Source organism: Schistocerca gregaria, chromosome 1, assembly GCF_023897955.1.
Source record: "Schistocerca gregaria isolate iqSchGreg1 chromosome 1, iqSchGreg1.2, whole genome shotgun sequence".
Classification (NCBI taxonomy): Eukaryota; Metazoa; Arthropoda; class Insecta; order Orthoptera; family Acrididae; genus Schistocerca; species Schistocerca gregaria.
The window spans coordinates 909,884,660-909,901,801 of record NC_064920.1 but is presented as its reverse complement, the minus strand read 5'-3'; the positions used below and the strand labels follow the sequence as shown (position 1 = coordinate 909,901,801).

General features: G+C 44.8%; 1 protein-coding gene across 5 annotated transcripts in view; it reads left to right on the top strand.

Annotated features, from left to right (window-relative positions):
* LOC126274965 (ester hydrolase C11orf54 homolog) overlaps positions 1–17,142 on the top strand; it is a 110,054-nt gene that overhangs the window by 77,746 nt on the left and 15,166 nt on the right. For all 5 annotated transcript variants that reach the window (XM_049977161.1, XM_049977158.1, XM_049977157.1 and 2 more), the window contains exons 5-6: positions 1,215–1,379; positions 14,508–14,604. In XM_049977161.1, coding sequence (XP_049833118.1) covers positions 1,215–1,379; positions 14,508–14,604 — 262 coding nt within the window. The remainder of the gene's footprint in view (positions 1–1,214; positions 1,380–14,507; positions 14,605–17,142) is intronic.

The window sequence follows — 17,142 nt, the reverse complement described above, 5'->3', positions numbered from 1 at the left end:
TTCATTAGTATTCTGCTAATAAACCTCAGTCTGCCACCTGCTTTGCCTAGACTGAGATTATGTGGTCACTCCATTTCATATCTCTACAAATTATTTCACCTAAGTATTTGCATGAGCTGACTAATCCCAACTGTTATTCATTTAAACTGATTTTTATTCTTTTTGTAAAGTGCACGATTTTACATTTCTTAACATTTAAAGTGAGTTGACAGTCTTTGCACGACACTGAAATCTTTTCAAGAGCTAACTGAATATTTTGTGCAACATTTATCTTCCTTTCATACAATGTATCCATGTCATCTAAGTGCCAGATCTTTTATCCTGTCCTGTAATGGTTTCTCATCCACTAATTTCCTTATGCTCTCATTTCATAACCTGTCCTACTTTGTCTCTCCAGTACTTCTTTCAAGAATTTCCTCACTAGCTTTTATTTTGCTTCTCTGTCTTCCTTACATTATTTAGGTCTCTGAGGCATATGACAGGATTTTAACATTGTATGCCTGTTATATAACCCTTTTGCTCTTTTGAGGGGCATCTGTGCTTCATACCAGGCTCCTAACACTCTTCTGGGATGCTTCTGCATGTCTCTCCCCCTCATTTATTTCTCTGTCATTTCTTGCATTCTCCTGTATTTAGCTTCCCCGATACTTCAAATTTACCATCTTTCTCAATCATTCCCCATCAACTATTATTCCTGTTGTGACTGTCTTCTTCTTCGTGGCTGTACTTGTCATTTCACATTTCCTTATGCTAAATGTTGTCCAATATCCTTGTTCTGTTTGTTGCCATATGTCCAACTCATTGTTTCTGTAAATAACCAAATCATCTGCAAACTCCATGATTTTCATCTCTACTTCCAAAAATACTTGTGCCACTCTGGTCGTTATCTCATCCGTCACAATAAGGAAAAGCAATCGTGAAAGTACACGCCTTCCCTCAAGCCATTCCTAAGTTCCATCCAGTTTCATCTCTCTCCTCCCAGTGTCACACAACTCTTACTCCAATTATACATTTCTATTATCCTCTATACCATTTGCTTTTCTACTCCTTTGTTCTCCAGGGTCTTTCATACCTTGTTTCTACATACTATTAAGGCAATATTATATTATTATAAAAAGTGTAATTGATCTAAAAACTGGAAATCACTAATTGAATCTTACTATGTTTATTTTGTATTTATTACAGTGCATAATGAATTTGCTCTACTTTTTCAGATGATGGCCAACATGGAACTTGAAAATGGTAAAATTAATAATCAGACACGAATATCTAAAGTCAGTCAACAAGATGACAGCTGCATACTTGAGATCCTCCCAAACAGTGAAACCAGGTGTGCACTTCTGGCAAATCTTTTTTGTTGTGAAGGGAAACCAGGGAAGGTAAGTAATGAGTGTGTGTTTTCCCTCTTATCCTCCTTACACAGTCCAGTTTCTTCCATTTCTGTAGACTGAATCTTAATCTTATGGTATCATAATCTGGGACAACTCTTCTTTTAGGAAGAAAGTATTTGTTTTGCAGAAGCATCTAATAATGGTAATATGTAGTGTCCAAACTACAGCCTCTTCTAAATGATTCTTTAAATAGTTGAACATACAAATAACAGCTTCACAATACATTTACTCCCTTATGAAGTTTTTTTGTGAAGAATAAATAACAATTCAAACAGAACAGTACATTACACAGAGAAGTAACTTACTTTGCCATCAAACTACCCCTGGTGTACAGGGCTGCAAGTGGGATTTGGGCAGAATGGATAGTTTAGTTGTAAGGTTTGATTTAGAGTCATATATTGAAAATATATATCTGTTTTTATTGCTGTTTTGGATTACAAGGAGACCCTCCAAGGTGGACATAGTTATTCTGTATGCAGGTTACATAGGCAACAGGGCTAGGTGAGCAAAAGTTAAATGATTTTAAAAAGGAACAATGGTAACACAGTGCAAATGTGGATAATAAAAATAGACTGAGGTGGATACAAGTTACTAAAGAGACAGAGGTTGAAGGCATAAAGTTGTCTGCCCGGTAGGAGATGCTAACTTCAAGAGACCAGTGACAGATGGCCTAATTAACCATTTGCCCTGGAAGAGATAGGAGGTACTCCAGTCCATGTTGTGACTGACAACTGAGATTGTACAATCCTTCCCCCTTCTGGAAAGATCCATGGTACATGGCCGAAGGAATCCTATGAGGGGCTTATAGACTCAGGGGTAACAGAGTACGGTTAATGTTTTTAGTTTGCTTTACATCTAAGTAGTATAAATACGAAAAGTTGTTACATGGAATAATTTTCTGCCCTTTACAATAGCTGGGTTAGGCAACATGGGACAGAGACATGAAGTGCTAAGGAGAAGCCATTTCTGAAATACTTGCATGACTAATATTAGAGAATACCCTGGGGAAAATAATATGAGTTAGTAAGGCATTTGGATTCTGAGGGCTAAACATGACAACCAAAACTTTGATTTAACTGTATCAGTTGATGTTAATTGAAATTATAAGTAATAAAGACCATACAAAACAGAATCAAAATGTAAATATGTATGCATTCAGTAGAACACATCCAAAGTAATGATGCTGTTAGAAGTGGGATGAGTTTTAAAGATTAGTTAAGTAATCTTAAATTCATAGTACTTTTACATGAAACAGAAATTCTCAGTAAAACTGCACTACCAGCACAAAATGTACCTCTACATCATCAGAACCCTTCAGCGTTGTAGATCCCATAATATAAACAATACTTCAACAAAGTCCATAATAAAAAATAAAAAAATAAAATAAAAAGAAAATAACATGAGTATCTGTTTACTCATAGCATCAGCAGAAAATTAAAAACTGTGAGCAAGTTCTCAGAGCTAATGACAATATACATTAGTACTCAAAATGAGCTTAGAACACATAACACAGCTATTATATAAAAGATGAACTTTGTTATAAATGAAAACAAGTATTAAAAACATGTAAACATCATTTTCAAAAGTAGTGAGCATGACATCTCCCTTAAACAACAACTGATCCAATCCAGTAAAGGTGTGAGGTGAATAGCAAGGACTGCAGCAGTAGTTACAGCAACAAAAATTCAACTGTTACCATTGACTGTTGTAGAAAACATTCTTCAACCTTGCAGTAGCAACAGGTAGTGGACGGCTGCTGTACTTGTGCTGCCAACTTCACAATCTTCGATGATGATGGCGTCCCTGTGTGGTATCCATTGTGCTAAAGTACCACAGTAAGCATTGTTCAAGATGAACATGATTCTTGAAATGAACTGCCGATTTACAGTAAATCGTTAAAAACTGTCACTGAATCACAGAATGATACACCAGATCTGAAATTTCGATAAAACTCTGCACATTGTGTGAGTTATAAGTTCTGCTAACATGTCTGCAGCACATTTTTGAATACATATCTTGGTCGTTTCATAACCTACTGCAGAATGTCTATAATGGCTTCCAGCAGCGTATCTTTATAAGATTACAATAATTAAGACTGAAGTTATCAATTGTTGTTTGCTGGAGCTTTGCAAGTTACAGTTAAAAATGTACATTCTTTATTATTTGAGTAGTGGAGAGAGATTTGTTTGACCAAGGACTTCTAGATAAAAAATAACTCCTATTGAATTACTGTCGATAACTACCAAAATATAGGATTTTACTTCACTATCAGTGATTTTTGTGAGAAATGCTAGTTACTGTGGAGTTAGATTAGAGCAGGTCTTGCTAACATGTTCTCATCATTAACTGTACAGATACTTCACTTACTTATATGTATTTTTGATCTACTTTATCTGAAAGTTAGTTATTGGACATATGTTTACACACAAACACTGACAATGAAGTTGTATGTTACTGTTATTTTGTAATTAGTAGAGTTCTTAGGTAAACTAGTCACACCAAATGATTCTAATTAACCAAATTAATGTAAGGGATAATAAAGTTTAGTTGACTGAACTATGACATAATATTCAAAATTTTGGGTTCTGTGCACATGCTACATAAATAATACTAGTGAACATATTTGCAAAAGTTTAAAAATTTTGAAGGGAACAAAAACGTGAGTGGGGAACGAATCCATCTGCTTTGTTACAAATGGCTGTACAGAATGTACAATAAAGATACAGTGATGGTAGAACAGGAAGGAAGATCACTGTCATTATAACAGAATTAGATAAGGCAAGAAAATATAGTGAGGCTTACCATAGAGAGTATGTCCCTAGGTTGCAGATTAAGGAATGCTCTTCAACGTCCCCTGACTTTAGAAGGTAGGAGGGAAATAAAATACTTTCCATTGACCAAAAAGGCTGAAGAGAAAATTCCAATAATGAATCTAGCTACAGTAGGCCCAGAAGGCCAGTAGTGGATAAAATTACAAGCCTTGGAAAGAACGGATATAATGGAAGACAACCCAGCAATTCCCAAGGACTAAGACTTGGTGCAGTCAACATACAGATACTGATAGGGAAGGTGGAGGAAGTGATGACCCCATGAATGTGAGGAGACTGGATATTTTAAGATTGACAGAAACCAAATGGAAGGGTAAAGGAAGTAGAGATTTTGAAGTGGACATGGGCTGTATTGGTGTGGGAATAAAGAAGAAGGAAAGCACAGAGTGGTGTAGTTATGAGAGGAGGGTTGAAAGAGGAGGTGAAGGGAATAAGTAGTAGGATAATGAATGTCAGAATGGGGCCTACCATCAGAAGCAGAGGTGTTGCAGGAGATGTGAACCTTGCACTGAAGATGGAGTGACTACATGTACTGGAAAAAAGACAAGTGTCCTAGAGACATCTATTTCTGCACATGGGCATTGTTATTGTTCACTTCTCAAAGTATGGGGACTCTGCAGATGACTATGTCCACAAAATGGGTGGGTGTGGGGAGGGAGGCAGTGCTCAACCAGAGGCAGTTGGGGAACTGCAGAAAATCCAATGGTACCTGCGCATAGTCGTGTGGCAGGCTTCCAAGGAAAGTGGGTTGATGTTACCAAGGAAAGAGTGCAAAAACCACAGAGTCTATTGGTTAGTGATCATCATCATTTCATCCCCATTGACGCGCAAGTCGCCGAAGTGGTGTCAAGTCAAAGACTTGCACCAGGTGAACGGTCTACCCGACGGGAGGCCCTCGTCACATGACTTTCATTTCACTAGAAGAAAGCATGTGAAGAGCTGGAAGAGGGAAGGAGATATGCTCAGAGGGCAGAGATGGCACCTGGGGTGGTGGGATTGTCTTGGGTGCTGAAGGTATATGACAAAGAAGGACTAATAGGAATTCCTGGGGATAAGTGAAAAAAAATTAGGTACTTTGTTCCTAGTTCAACTTCATGGTGCTCAGATAATTAAGTCAAACAACTCATCATCAGTATTGAAGAAGCAAAACAGCTGGCATGCGTATGGTCCTAGGATAACCAGAATAATGACTGTGATTATTGTAATGCCAATCAATAACCTGTAAACTATAACCCAGGTGACCAAGTATGGATTTTTGTACGTATGCAGGAAGTTGGACTATTGGAAAACTGAATTAAGTGCTGCTTTGGCCCATATGGAGCCTATGCTGCTTGTCAGACATAACGTATAAAGTTGAGGATAGTGCTCTAACACTGATGAGACCTGCATGGTAATCACAGTGTTTGATGAAGCAGGCTGAAATAGTTTTACTTTCCCTCTTGTTTTGCTATCCGCCTCCTTAAAATTCATTTTTTCATTTCCTACTAATTAACATTAATGTACATGAGTATAATCTGCATTCTCATAAAAGAGGAACATTGGCCCTCAGTTTTAAAGAGTATATCACCAGATCTAATTTTGTGCTTAGTTTTAGGTATGTAATTGATTTTCTAAATTTATTTCGACTATTCCTAGTTAATACTTTGTTATAGTGTGAAATCAGTAATTGTTCATAACTTAAATTCTATTGTTGACTTATAAACAAATACAAATCCTGTACTAATTGTAAACATTTGGAGGAACAACTAATAGTATTCTTAAAGGATCTATTTGGCTCTGTTTAAAAACATGTTAGCAACGCCAGCTGAAAATTAATTCCAAAGTAATTAACAGTTTTGTCAAAAGTATTGTTTGCATAACAATATCTGTTAATTTCATGATTTAATCAAATAATTTGGCCTAACTCTTGTAGTAGAAGAAACTGTTAAAAGATGGAATTTTTTGATGTATTTAGTGAATTTAATCAGTTAACTTTAGATTGTAATTTCTGTAAATTAAACATCAAACAATGTATAGTTTCATTGCCCATTATTGTAAGGATATATAAGGGCCCGATTTTTCATCCCGAGACAGTCAGTCCGCACCTGAGTTCGTTAGAACAACAATACATCAACTTAATGTGAAATAAGTGTTACATCAATAGGCTGTGTGTTAAAACAATGACAGTGTCTGTTCAGTTTATTTGATAGACTGTGAAATGTGTGTTTACTATTTTACTGCTCGTAGATGTTCAACAGGAATCTATTGTAGCAGTATGTGGGCGTTTGCCAGCAACCTATTAATGAGGCTTATCAAAAGTTAAACAATAGTGCACGGCCATATAACTGTGTAATATTTGGGAGGGGGGTGGGGGGTGGGGTGGAAACAGTGAAAGTAAAGAACTGTACTGTGGAACACAACTGTGCACCTGTTGGCTACATCATTTACAGTAGTCACTACTGCACTTCCCCCCTGTGGGTTCGGGGGTAAGAATAGGCCCACGGTATTCCTGCCTGTCGTAAGAGGCGACTAAAAGGTGTCTCAAACGTTTTGGCCTTATGTGATGGTCCCCTACCGGGTTTGACCTCCATCTTCTAAATTCTTCCGAAGAGCGAGCTGATTGGGGAAGGGCGCCTTACAAGGTGCAATGTGTCCATCGCTCATTACCATCTCTAGCTTGGTTGGTCGTCGTCGCATAGCTGTCCCGCCCACTCACCATCTCTAGGGCGTGGCTTTGTTCTTGGGTGCGGTTTTTGCAGTCTGCTCTGCTGTGTCGCTTTATGCGCCAATGACGATCATGGGCTACATTTCACCTGAAATCCAGCACGGTAGCCAGTCCGTTGTGGTGGGGCCGCCATGTACCCTGTCGGTTGTAGCCCCCTGACAACACAGGGATCGCTCTACTGATGCCTGCGCCGTTAACTCCCCGCGTATGCCAAGGAGTAGATGCCTGTCTCCTTGGGGCATCGGGACTCCCGGCAATGGCCATCCCGCCAGGTGGTCGTTGCTGAGGCTGGGTGGCGCCCGTGGGGAGGGCCCTTGGTCGGAGTAGGTGGCATCAGGGCGGAAGACCCGCGATGAAGCGTGGTACATCATCTCTTGCTGGCGGCCAGCCGCCAGCAGTCTCTAAGCGTTCTCGGCCTCAATACAACGCTCAGGCATATGATCCACAATCGTTCCCCTCCCTGGCCACACCATGGGAGGAACGAAAGGCTACGGTTGGCAGCGAACCTTATTCACCTCGCTATTTAGTCTGTACACGAGTCGATGGGGAATCGTTTATGGCGACCAAGCCTCAGTTTTTTGTCGAGCACTTGGAGGACAAGTTTGGGGAGGTGGAGGGCTTGTCCAAAATGCGCTCTGGGGCAGTATTGATCAAAACGGCATCCTCTGCACAGTCACGGCGGTTACTCGCTTGTGACAAGTTGGGGGATGTTTCCGTCACGATCACACCCCATAAGAGTCTCAACATGGTTCAGGGCATTATATTCCATAGGGACCTACTCTTGCAGTCTGACGACGAGCTACGCGCCAATTTAGAACGGCGGGGTGTTCACTTCGTCCGGCGCGTCCATCGGGGTCCGAGGGATAATCAGGTAGCCACCGGTGCCTTCATCTTGGCCTTCGAGGGTGACGTCCTACCCGAAAAGGTCAAGGTGATGGTCTACCGATGTGATGTGAAGCCCTATATCCCTGCCCCGATGAGGTGTTTCAAATGCTGGAAGTTCGGCCACATGTCATCTCGGTGTACTTCCAGCATGACATGCAGAGATTGTGGACGCCCTTCACATCCTAATACTGCATGTGCGCCGCCTCCCATCTGTGTGAACTGCGGCGAACACCATTCCCCTTGCTCGCCAGACTGCAAGGTTCTACTGAAAGAACGAAGGATCATGGAATATAAGGCCCTGGACCGCTTGACCTATACTGAGGCTAAGCGGAAATACGAGAGGCTACATCCTGTGGCTCTGACCAGCTCCTATGCCACCGCTGCCAAAACAGTAGTTTTGTCATCTGCTGCACCGATTCCACTGAACACTCTGAGCCGGAATACTACACCTGCCCCCTTGATGGTGGGGGGCACTTCCCCATCTGTTGCTCCTGCACCACCTACCTCAGGAGCAACGACCCCCCAACCATCGGGGACACAAGTCCCCAACTCTAAGCCGGAGAAGCGTCCGACTTCTTCGGCGACTCTCTCTCGCAAGGGATCCCTCGGGTCCCTCCCTTCCCAGGTTTCCACCTCTGGGAAGGGTGACGTCAGCCAATGGCTGAAAAGCAGGCCAGCGGCTGGTCGCAGGGCTTCCCACTCCTCCTCCGTCCCGGAGACTGACTCGGTGGAGCCCTCCCAGCCAGTAAAGCCCAAGGAGCCGAGAGAGAAGACGAAGAAGAAGAAGGCCTCTAAGGCCAAGGAACGCGCGGTGGCATCCACCCCACCGCTCCATACAGGCTCTGCGTCTGAGGATGAGGTGGAGATCCTGGCGTCCGCTGAGGACCTGGATCTCGCCATACCCTCAGACGCCAAGGACGCCGATTGTACTGGTCCCCGATCGGTGACAGCAGGTGACCCAGTGACGTGATCTGCCTCCTCGGTCCCTTCACGCCTATTTCGCCCATGGACAAAGTGATTCTCCAGTGGAACTGCAGCGGTTTTTTCCACCACCTTGCTGAGCTCCGCCAACTCGTCAGCAGTCACCCTTTCTTCTGCATTGCCCTCCAGGAAACGTGGTTTCCGGCAATGCGGACCCCTGCCCTACGAGGGTATCGGGGTTATTATAAGAACCGGGCAGCTTATGAGAGGGTGTCTGGTGGAGTCTGTGTCTACGTCCTTAACTCTATCTACAGCGAGTGTGTGCCTCTTCATACACCCTTAGAGGCTGTCGCTGTAAGGATGTGGACGCCTCAGCCTATTACTGTCTGCAGTTTGTACCTTCCGCCGGATGGTGATGTCTCTCGTCATGTGTTGGCTGCATTGATAGGACAACTGCCGCCTCCCTTTGTGTTGCTGGGCGACTTTAACGCCCATAACCCCTTGTGGGGTAGCGCCGCGATTACTGGCCGGGGCAGAGATGTCGAGACTCTTCTGTCACAGCTTGACCTCTGCCTTTTAAACACGGGAGAGGCGACCCACTTTAGTGCGGTCCATGGCTCGTTTTCGGCCATTGACCTTTCTATTTGCAGCCCCGGACTTTCACCATCCATCCACTGGAGGGTCCATGACGACTTATGTGGTAGTGACCATTTCCCCATCTTTCTGTCACTGCCACAGCGTCACTCTTCTGAACGCCCCTCCAGATGGGCTCTGAATAAGGCTGATTGGGACTTATTTACATCTGTCGCAGTGATCGCACCTCCTTCCACTGATCCGATTGATGCGGTGGTTCAGTCGGTCACCACCAGCATCGTTTCTGCGGCGGCATCTGCGATTCCCTGTCCATCCGGGTCACCTCGGCGGAGGACTGTGCCGTGGTGGTCGCCCGAGATCGCAGAGGCGATTCGAGATCGCCGGCGGGCTCTTCAGCGCCATAAGCGGCACCCGTCGTTGGAGACCCTCATTGCTTTTAAACAGTTCCGCGCCCGAGCCCAACGCCTTATTCGCCAACGGAAGCAGGAGTGCTGGGAACGTTATGTTTCCACCATTGGCGTCCGTACCTCTGCATCGCAGGTTTGGGCCAAGATTCGGCGACTCCAAGGCTATCGGCCACCTGTCTCTGTCCCTGGGCTTTCGCTGAATGGAGCAGTGTGCACCGACTCCGATACGATTGCGGACCGGTTGGCAGAGCATTTTGCTCAGTGTTCCACGTCAACGAACTACCCGTTGGCCTTCCGCTCCCGGAAAGAGCGGTTGGAAAGTCGGAGGCTTTCCTTTCACACGCGCCACGCGGAGTCGTACAATGCTCCCTTCAGCGAATGGGAATTCCAGAGCGCACTTTCTGCTTGCCCTGATACGGCTCCTGGACCAGACCGCATTCACAGCCAGATGCTGAAACACCTCTCAGTGCCTTGCCAGCGACGCCTCCTAGATCTTTTCAATCGCGTCTGGGTCGAGGGTGTTTTCCCGTCTCAATGGCGGGAAAGCATAGTCCTCCCCGTATTGAAACCTGGCAAGAACCCGCTGGAGGTGGACAGCTATCGCCCCATAAGCCTCACCAACGTTCCTTGCAAGTTGCTGGAACGTATGGTGAGCCGGAGGTTGAGTTGGCTCCTCGAGTCTCGGGGCCTTCTGGCTCCGTCTCAGGGTGGGTTCCGTAAAGGCCGCTCTGCCGTCGATAATCTGGTCTCCCTGGAGTCTGCCATCCGTACAGCCTTTGCGCGCCGCCTACATCTGGTTGCCGTCTTCTTCGACATGCGGAAGGCATACGATACGACTTGGCGCCATCACATCCTGGCCACACTTGATGGGTGGGGCCTTAGGGGCCCGCTCCCGATTTTTATTCAGAATTTTCTTTCGTATCGTTCCTTCCGCGTGCAAGTAGCTGCGTCGCATAGTTCCTCCCGGGTCCAGGAGAACGGGGTCCCACAGGGGTCTGTCCTCAGTGTGTCCCTGTTTTTAATTGCCATCAATGGGCTCGTTGAGGCGGTGGGGTCGTCCGTCGCGGCTTCTTTATATGCGGACGACTTCTGCCTATATTACAGCTCCAGTGGCATCGCCGCTGCTGAACGGCAGCTGCAAGGTGCCATCCGCAAGGCGCAGTCATGGGCTGTAGCGCACGGCTTCCAGTTTTCAGCCGCGAAGACCTGCGTTATGCATTTCTGCCGGCGTCGCACGGTGCACCCTGAGCCGCGCCTTTACCTTGACGGTGAACCTCTTGCTGTGGTCGCGACGCATCGGTTCTTGGGAGTGGTGTTCGATACCCGGTTGACTTGGCTGCCCCATATTAGGCAGCTGAAGCAAACATGCTGGCGGCACTTAAACGCTTTCCGTTGCTTAAGCCACACCAGGTGGGGTGCCGACCGGTCCACCCTCCTCCACCTATATCAAGCGCTGATCCAGTCCCGCCTTGATTATGGGTGTGTGGCGTACGGTTCTGCCTCGTCTTCAGCGTTGCGATTGCTGGATCCCATACACCACTGCGGGATCCGCCTCGCCACGGGAGCGTTCCGGACAAGCCCCGTCGACAGCATACTTGTGGAGGCTGGTGTCCCTCCATTGCGGTTCCGGCGTGACCGCCTTCTGGCCGCCTATGCCGCGCACGTTTATAGCATGCCAGGGCATCCAAACTACCGTCTCCTGTTCCCGCGCTCGATCGTCCATGTTCCAGACAGGTGGCCCCGGTCAGGGTGTCCCATTGCGGTTCGCCTCCGGGACCTTCTCCGTGGCCTTGACTTTTTTCCTCTGCCGCCTGTTTTCCGGGCCAATCTCCGTCTGCCCCCGTGGAGTGTGCCCCGACCGTGCCTTCGGCTCGACTTGGCACAGGGTCCGAAGGTCTCAGTGCCTCCGGAGGCCCTCCGCCGCCGCTTTCTTTCCATCCTGGCCAAGTTTCCGAACGCGGCGGTGGCCTACACCGACGGTTCGGTGGTCTCTGCTCACACTGGTTACGCCCTCACTCTACGGGATTATTGTGAGCAACGGTCATTGGCAGCTGGCTCCAGTGTATACACTGCCGAGTTGGTTGCCATCTATCGTGCCCTAGAGTTTCTCCGCTCCCGCTCAGGTGAGTCCTTTGTCATCTGTAGTGACTCCCTGAGCGGTTTACGAGCTCTTGACCAGTGTTTCCCTCGTTCCCGTCTGGTGATGGCCATCCAGGAGTCCCTCCATACTCTCGTCCGTTGCGGCCGCTCTGTCACCTTTGTTTGGTCCCCGGGTCACGTCGGCATCCCGGGTAACGAGCGGGTTGACGAACTGGCGAAACAGGCGATCAGTTCCCCGGCCATGGAGATCGGTCTTTTAGAGAGTGACGTCCGATCCGTATTGCGGCAGAAGGTCCTTGCTGCTTGGCGTGATGAGTGGCGCACCCTGCCCTCTCCCAACAAACTTCGGGCAGTCAAGGAGACAACCAGTGTGTGGCGCTCCTCCATGCGGGGGTCTCGCAAGGACGCTGTCGTCCTCTGCCGGCTCCGCATAGGACATACCCGGCTCACACACGCGTATCTCTTGTGCCGTGACGACCCGCCTCTCTGTCGCTGCGGATTGGCCCTGACCGTGGTACACGTCTTACTAGACTGCCCACTTTTAACTGCCCTCAGGCAGACGTTCGCGCTGCCTGATACACTCCCTGCTCTTTTAACCGATGACTCTACTATGGCTGACTTAGTTCTCCTTTTTATTCGAGCAGGGGGTTTTTATCAACCAATATGAGAGTCACTTTTTATTTTTTTTAGTGTCGACTGTGGCTTTTGGCCTGGGGTTTTAGTTTGTGGTGTTTTAATGTGTCCCTTGGTTGTTGGCCTTTCCAGTTTTATTTTCATGGTCGGCCAATGACCGTCGCACTCTGTGTGTCTTTTAATCTCTTTTCTCTGGTCTTCGTCTATGTCTTTCTTGTACTGTGTCGTCCCTTGTCGTCTCCGTTATGTGTTTATTGCTTGTTGGACTTTTCTTCGTGTATTATTATGGTCGTGGAACAAGGGACCGATGACCTAAGTAGTCTGGTCCCTTTAACCCCCACAAACCAACCAACCAACCAACTACTGCACTTCCATCTCTCCCCCCCCCCCCCTCCCCCCCTCCTTTTCAGCCAGTATCACAACGAAGTACATTGATACCAAGGACAATCAATGAAGAAATAAATCATTTGAAAGTCACAAGTGCCACCATAGAAGTAACTCTATTTGAATGTCACAGTGGCAATGAGAACATGAGAAATTGATTAGATTGTGGGAATCAATCACCACTACCATAAGTCCAATCCGAAAAAAAAGTGTGTATATACAGGGTGTTACAAAAAGGTATGGTCAAACTTTCAGGAAACATTCCTCACACACAAAGAAAGAAAATATGTTATGTGGACATGTGTCTGGAAACACTTACTTTTCATGTTACAGCTATGTTATTACTTCTCTTCAAATCACATTAATCATGGAATGGAAACACAGAGCAACAGAACATACCAGTGAGACTTCAAACACTTTGTTACAGGAAATGTTCAAAATGTCCTCCGTTAGCGAGGATACATGCACCCACCCTCTGTCGCATGGAATTCCTGATGCGCTGATGCAGCCCTGGAGAATGGCGTATTGTATCACAGCCGTCCACAACACGAGCACGAAGGGTCTCTACATTTGGTACCCGGGTTACATAGACAAGACCTTTCAAATGCCCCCATAAATGAAAGTCAGGAGGGTTGAGGTCAGGAGAGCATGGAGGCCATGGAATTGGTACGCCTCTACCAATCCATCGGTCACCGAATCTGTTGTTGAGAAGCGTACGAACACTTCGACTGAAATGTGCAGGAGCTCCATCGTGCATGAACCACATGTTGTGTCATACTTGTAAAGGCACATGTTCTAGCAGCACAGGTAGAGTATCCCGCATGAAATCATGGGGGTGAATCAAGGGAGTATAGTACATACTGATGAAACTAAAATGAGCTCTAACATGGAAATTAAGCATTTCCGGACACATGTCCACATAACATCTTTTCTTTATTTGTGAGGAATGTTTCCTGAAAGTTTGGCCGTACCTTTTTGTAACACTCTGTATAGTGAATAATACTATATACTGTGAGTTGGCCATTGTGGTGTAGTGCTTGTAGCTCTGATTCAATGGTTGGATTCATGCATTCTGCTGTTACTTTAACATACTTGATTTCTAGAAAGTTCTGGGTGTTACTTTGTTGTTGTTCTTATTGTAATCAATCTGGAGACTTATTTGATATGGATATTCTCACTAATCAATCCATTGTGAGCTTCTTCATCTCCAAACAACTGTTGCAGTTGTGCTCTCCCATTAAAGTTTCTCTACTGCCAAATTGATGATCCCTTGGTGCCTCAGGACCTTTCCTATCAAACTATCCCTTTTTTTAGTTAAGTTTCAACATCAATTTCTTGTCACCCTGATTCTCACAGCTTTAGAAATTAGGTTTGCAATTATGCACAGAGGAAAATAAAATAACAGAAAATGATGTGTCACAAAAATCACAAAATAAATGGCTTGAAGGAAAGAAGTAGTAGGTTCACTAGAAATTATGAATTAGAAGTGAAGCTGAAATAAAAGGCAAAGTGGAGACTTGCTTTTCTGTCAAATAACATGACACATAAATTGAACATACATGACATTTCCAAACTTCATGTACTTTTAGTTATGAATCTTTCATGCATTTGTATGCTGTTTTTATGTGTGATGCTTCATGCTTACAACTTTCTTTTTTAGGTCCTGAAGATACATTGCAAGAAGAGAACAGGAAAGTTTGACTTTATAGCCAGCATACGAACAACACTTACCAAGCACTACAGTGACAAAGCTGTGGGTACGTTTGAACCTTACAGCATTGCACTTAATGTCTTTCTACTTCTCTAAAGATAATCTTTAGTGAAGAGTTGGAGAGAGGGAGAGGGAGGGAGAGAGAGAAAGAGAGAGAGAGAGAGAGAGAGAGAGAGAGAGAGAGAGAGAAACTTCATGTTTTTGCAACATAAAAGTTTGGGCATGCAGACACATAAACTCAGCTTCTTCTTCTAATATTTCAGCTGAATACCAACCAGCCATCTCCAGAATGAACTGAGGTGACTAACACACCAGCACTTGCTCCGTCCTTTTAAACCCAAGGACCAAACCACTGCTATAAGGCCAAAGACACACAAGGTGCCAGAGACATTGATAGATGGCAAAGAGGTGTAACATATGCATGGAAATTAAATCTATGGCTGTGCATTCGTTCCACACGGTGATATCGACGTGTCATGGAGAGCTGCACCATCGCGATGTCTTTGTGATAATTGCAGAAATTGCTGGATTCCATGATTTGCCCAAGCTGAAGATGCTATCTCTATTAATTAAATTCATCACTAACCGAATTTCAATTGCTTCTTTCACTACTGAGTCCCAGAAAGATGAAGTCATGGCTAAAATTTTGTCATTATTGTACACCATAGTGTGCCCAGTGTCAATAAAGTGCTCCGCCACCACAGATTTATTATGTTGTAAGAGACGAGTGTACCTGCAGTGCTCTGTGCATCTCCCCTGGACTGTAAGTGTCACATGTCTGATGTAGGAAAGGTCGCACTCACAGGTGATCTTATAAACCCCAGGCTCCCGAAGCACGAAATCGTCATTAACAGAACCCAGGAGTGCTGCAGTCTTTGGTGGAGGGCGAAAAATCACTTTCACTTTGTGTTTACTGAGGATCCGTCCTGTTTTTGACAAAAAGCTTCCCATGTATGGCAGGAAAGCCATGGATTTAAAACTTTCCATGTCTTCTTTCACTTTTCTTGTGCCCACTGTCGATTTCATTTGTAGTGCCTTGCGTATATGCTGTGGAGAGTACCTGCTGGCTTCAAAAACTCTTCTCAGGTGTAGAACATCATCCTCCAGACTGCTCTCATCACCAATGATGTGTGATTTGTGTACCAGAGTTCTGAGTACACTCATTGTCTGCGAAGGATGGCAGTTTTAAATCCATGGCTTTCCTGCCGTATGTGGGAAGCCTTTCATCAGAAATAGGACAGATCCTCAATAAACACAAAGTGAAAGTGATTTTTCACTCTCCACCAAAGACTGCAGCACTCCTGGGTTCTGTTAAAAATGATTTGGTGCTTCAGAAGCCTGGGGTTTATAAGGTACCCTGTGAGTGTGGCCTTTCATACATTAGCAGATTAGATTAGATTAGATTAGATTAATACTTGTTCTATAGATCATGAATACGACACTTCGTAATGATGTGGAACGTGTTAGGTTAATAAAAGATATCTGTACAAGAAATTACACTACACAAAATATTGCATGACACTAATGATTAAGTGGTCTTTTTTTTTTTTCCAGACGATACTTATAGTCCAGAAGAGATGCACAGAGCATATGTCTCTTACAACCTAATAAATCTGTGATGATGGAGCACTGTATTGACACTGGACACTCTATGGTGTATGATAATGTCGAAATTTTAGCCACAACTTCATCTTTCTGGGACTCAGTAGTGAAAGAACCATTTGAAATTCAGTTGGCAATGAATTTAATTAATAAAGAAAGTGATTTCAGCTTTGAAAAAATCATTGAATCTGGCAATATCTGTAATTAAATCACAAAGATGTCGCAGTGATGCAGCTCTTTGTGACACATCGATATCACTGTGTGGAACAACTGTGCAGCCATAGATTTGTATATGTTACACCTCTTTACCACCTATCAATGTCTCTGGCAACTTGTGTATCTTTGGTCGCATACGCAATGGTTCAGTCCTCAGGTTTAAAAGAGTGGAGTAAGTGCTGGATCATTAGTCACCTCAGCTCACTCTGAAGATGGCTGAATGGTGTTCAGCCGAAATATTAAAAGAAGAAGCTGAATTTGTGTGTCTGCATGCCCGAAATTTTATGGAACAGAGGCACAGACAGTTGTACTCGCAAAAAATGTGTTTTATTTCTGTACTCAAATTTCCAGCGATTTCTGTGAGAAGAGGGGTTAGTTAGTTTCATGTTCCATGGATGATTTACTTGATAAATCATAAAGATGTGGAACAAGACATTTTACATCTACATCTACAGCCACATATCACAAATTATTTTGTAAACGTGGCTAAAGGCTGATCATTTGCAAGCATTTTTTTAAAATGACATACAGACATTTTATGTCTTGGGCTGTTGTTGTTGTTGTTGTTGTTGTTGTTGTGGTCTTCAGTCCTGAGACTGGTTTGATGCAGCTCTCCATGCTACTCTATCCTGTGCAATCTTCTTCATCTTCCAGTACCTACTGCAACCTACATCCTTCTGAATCTGCTTGGTGAATTCATCTCTTGGTCTTCCTCTGCGATTTTTACCCTCCACGCTGCCCTCCAGTACTAAGTTGGTGATTCCTT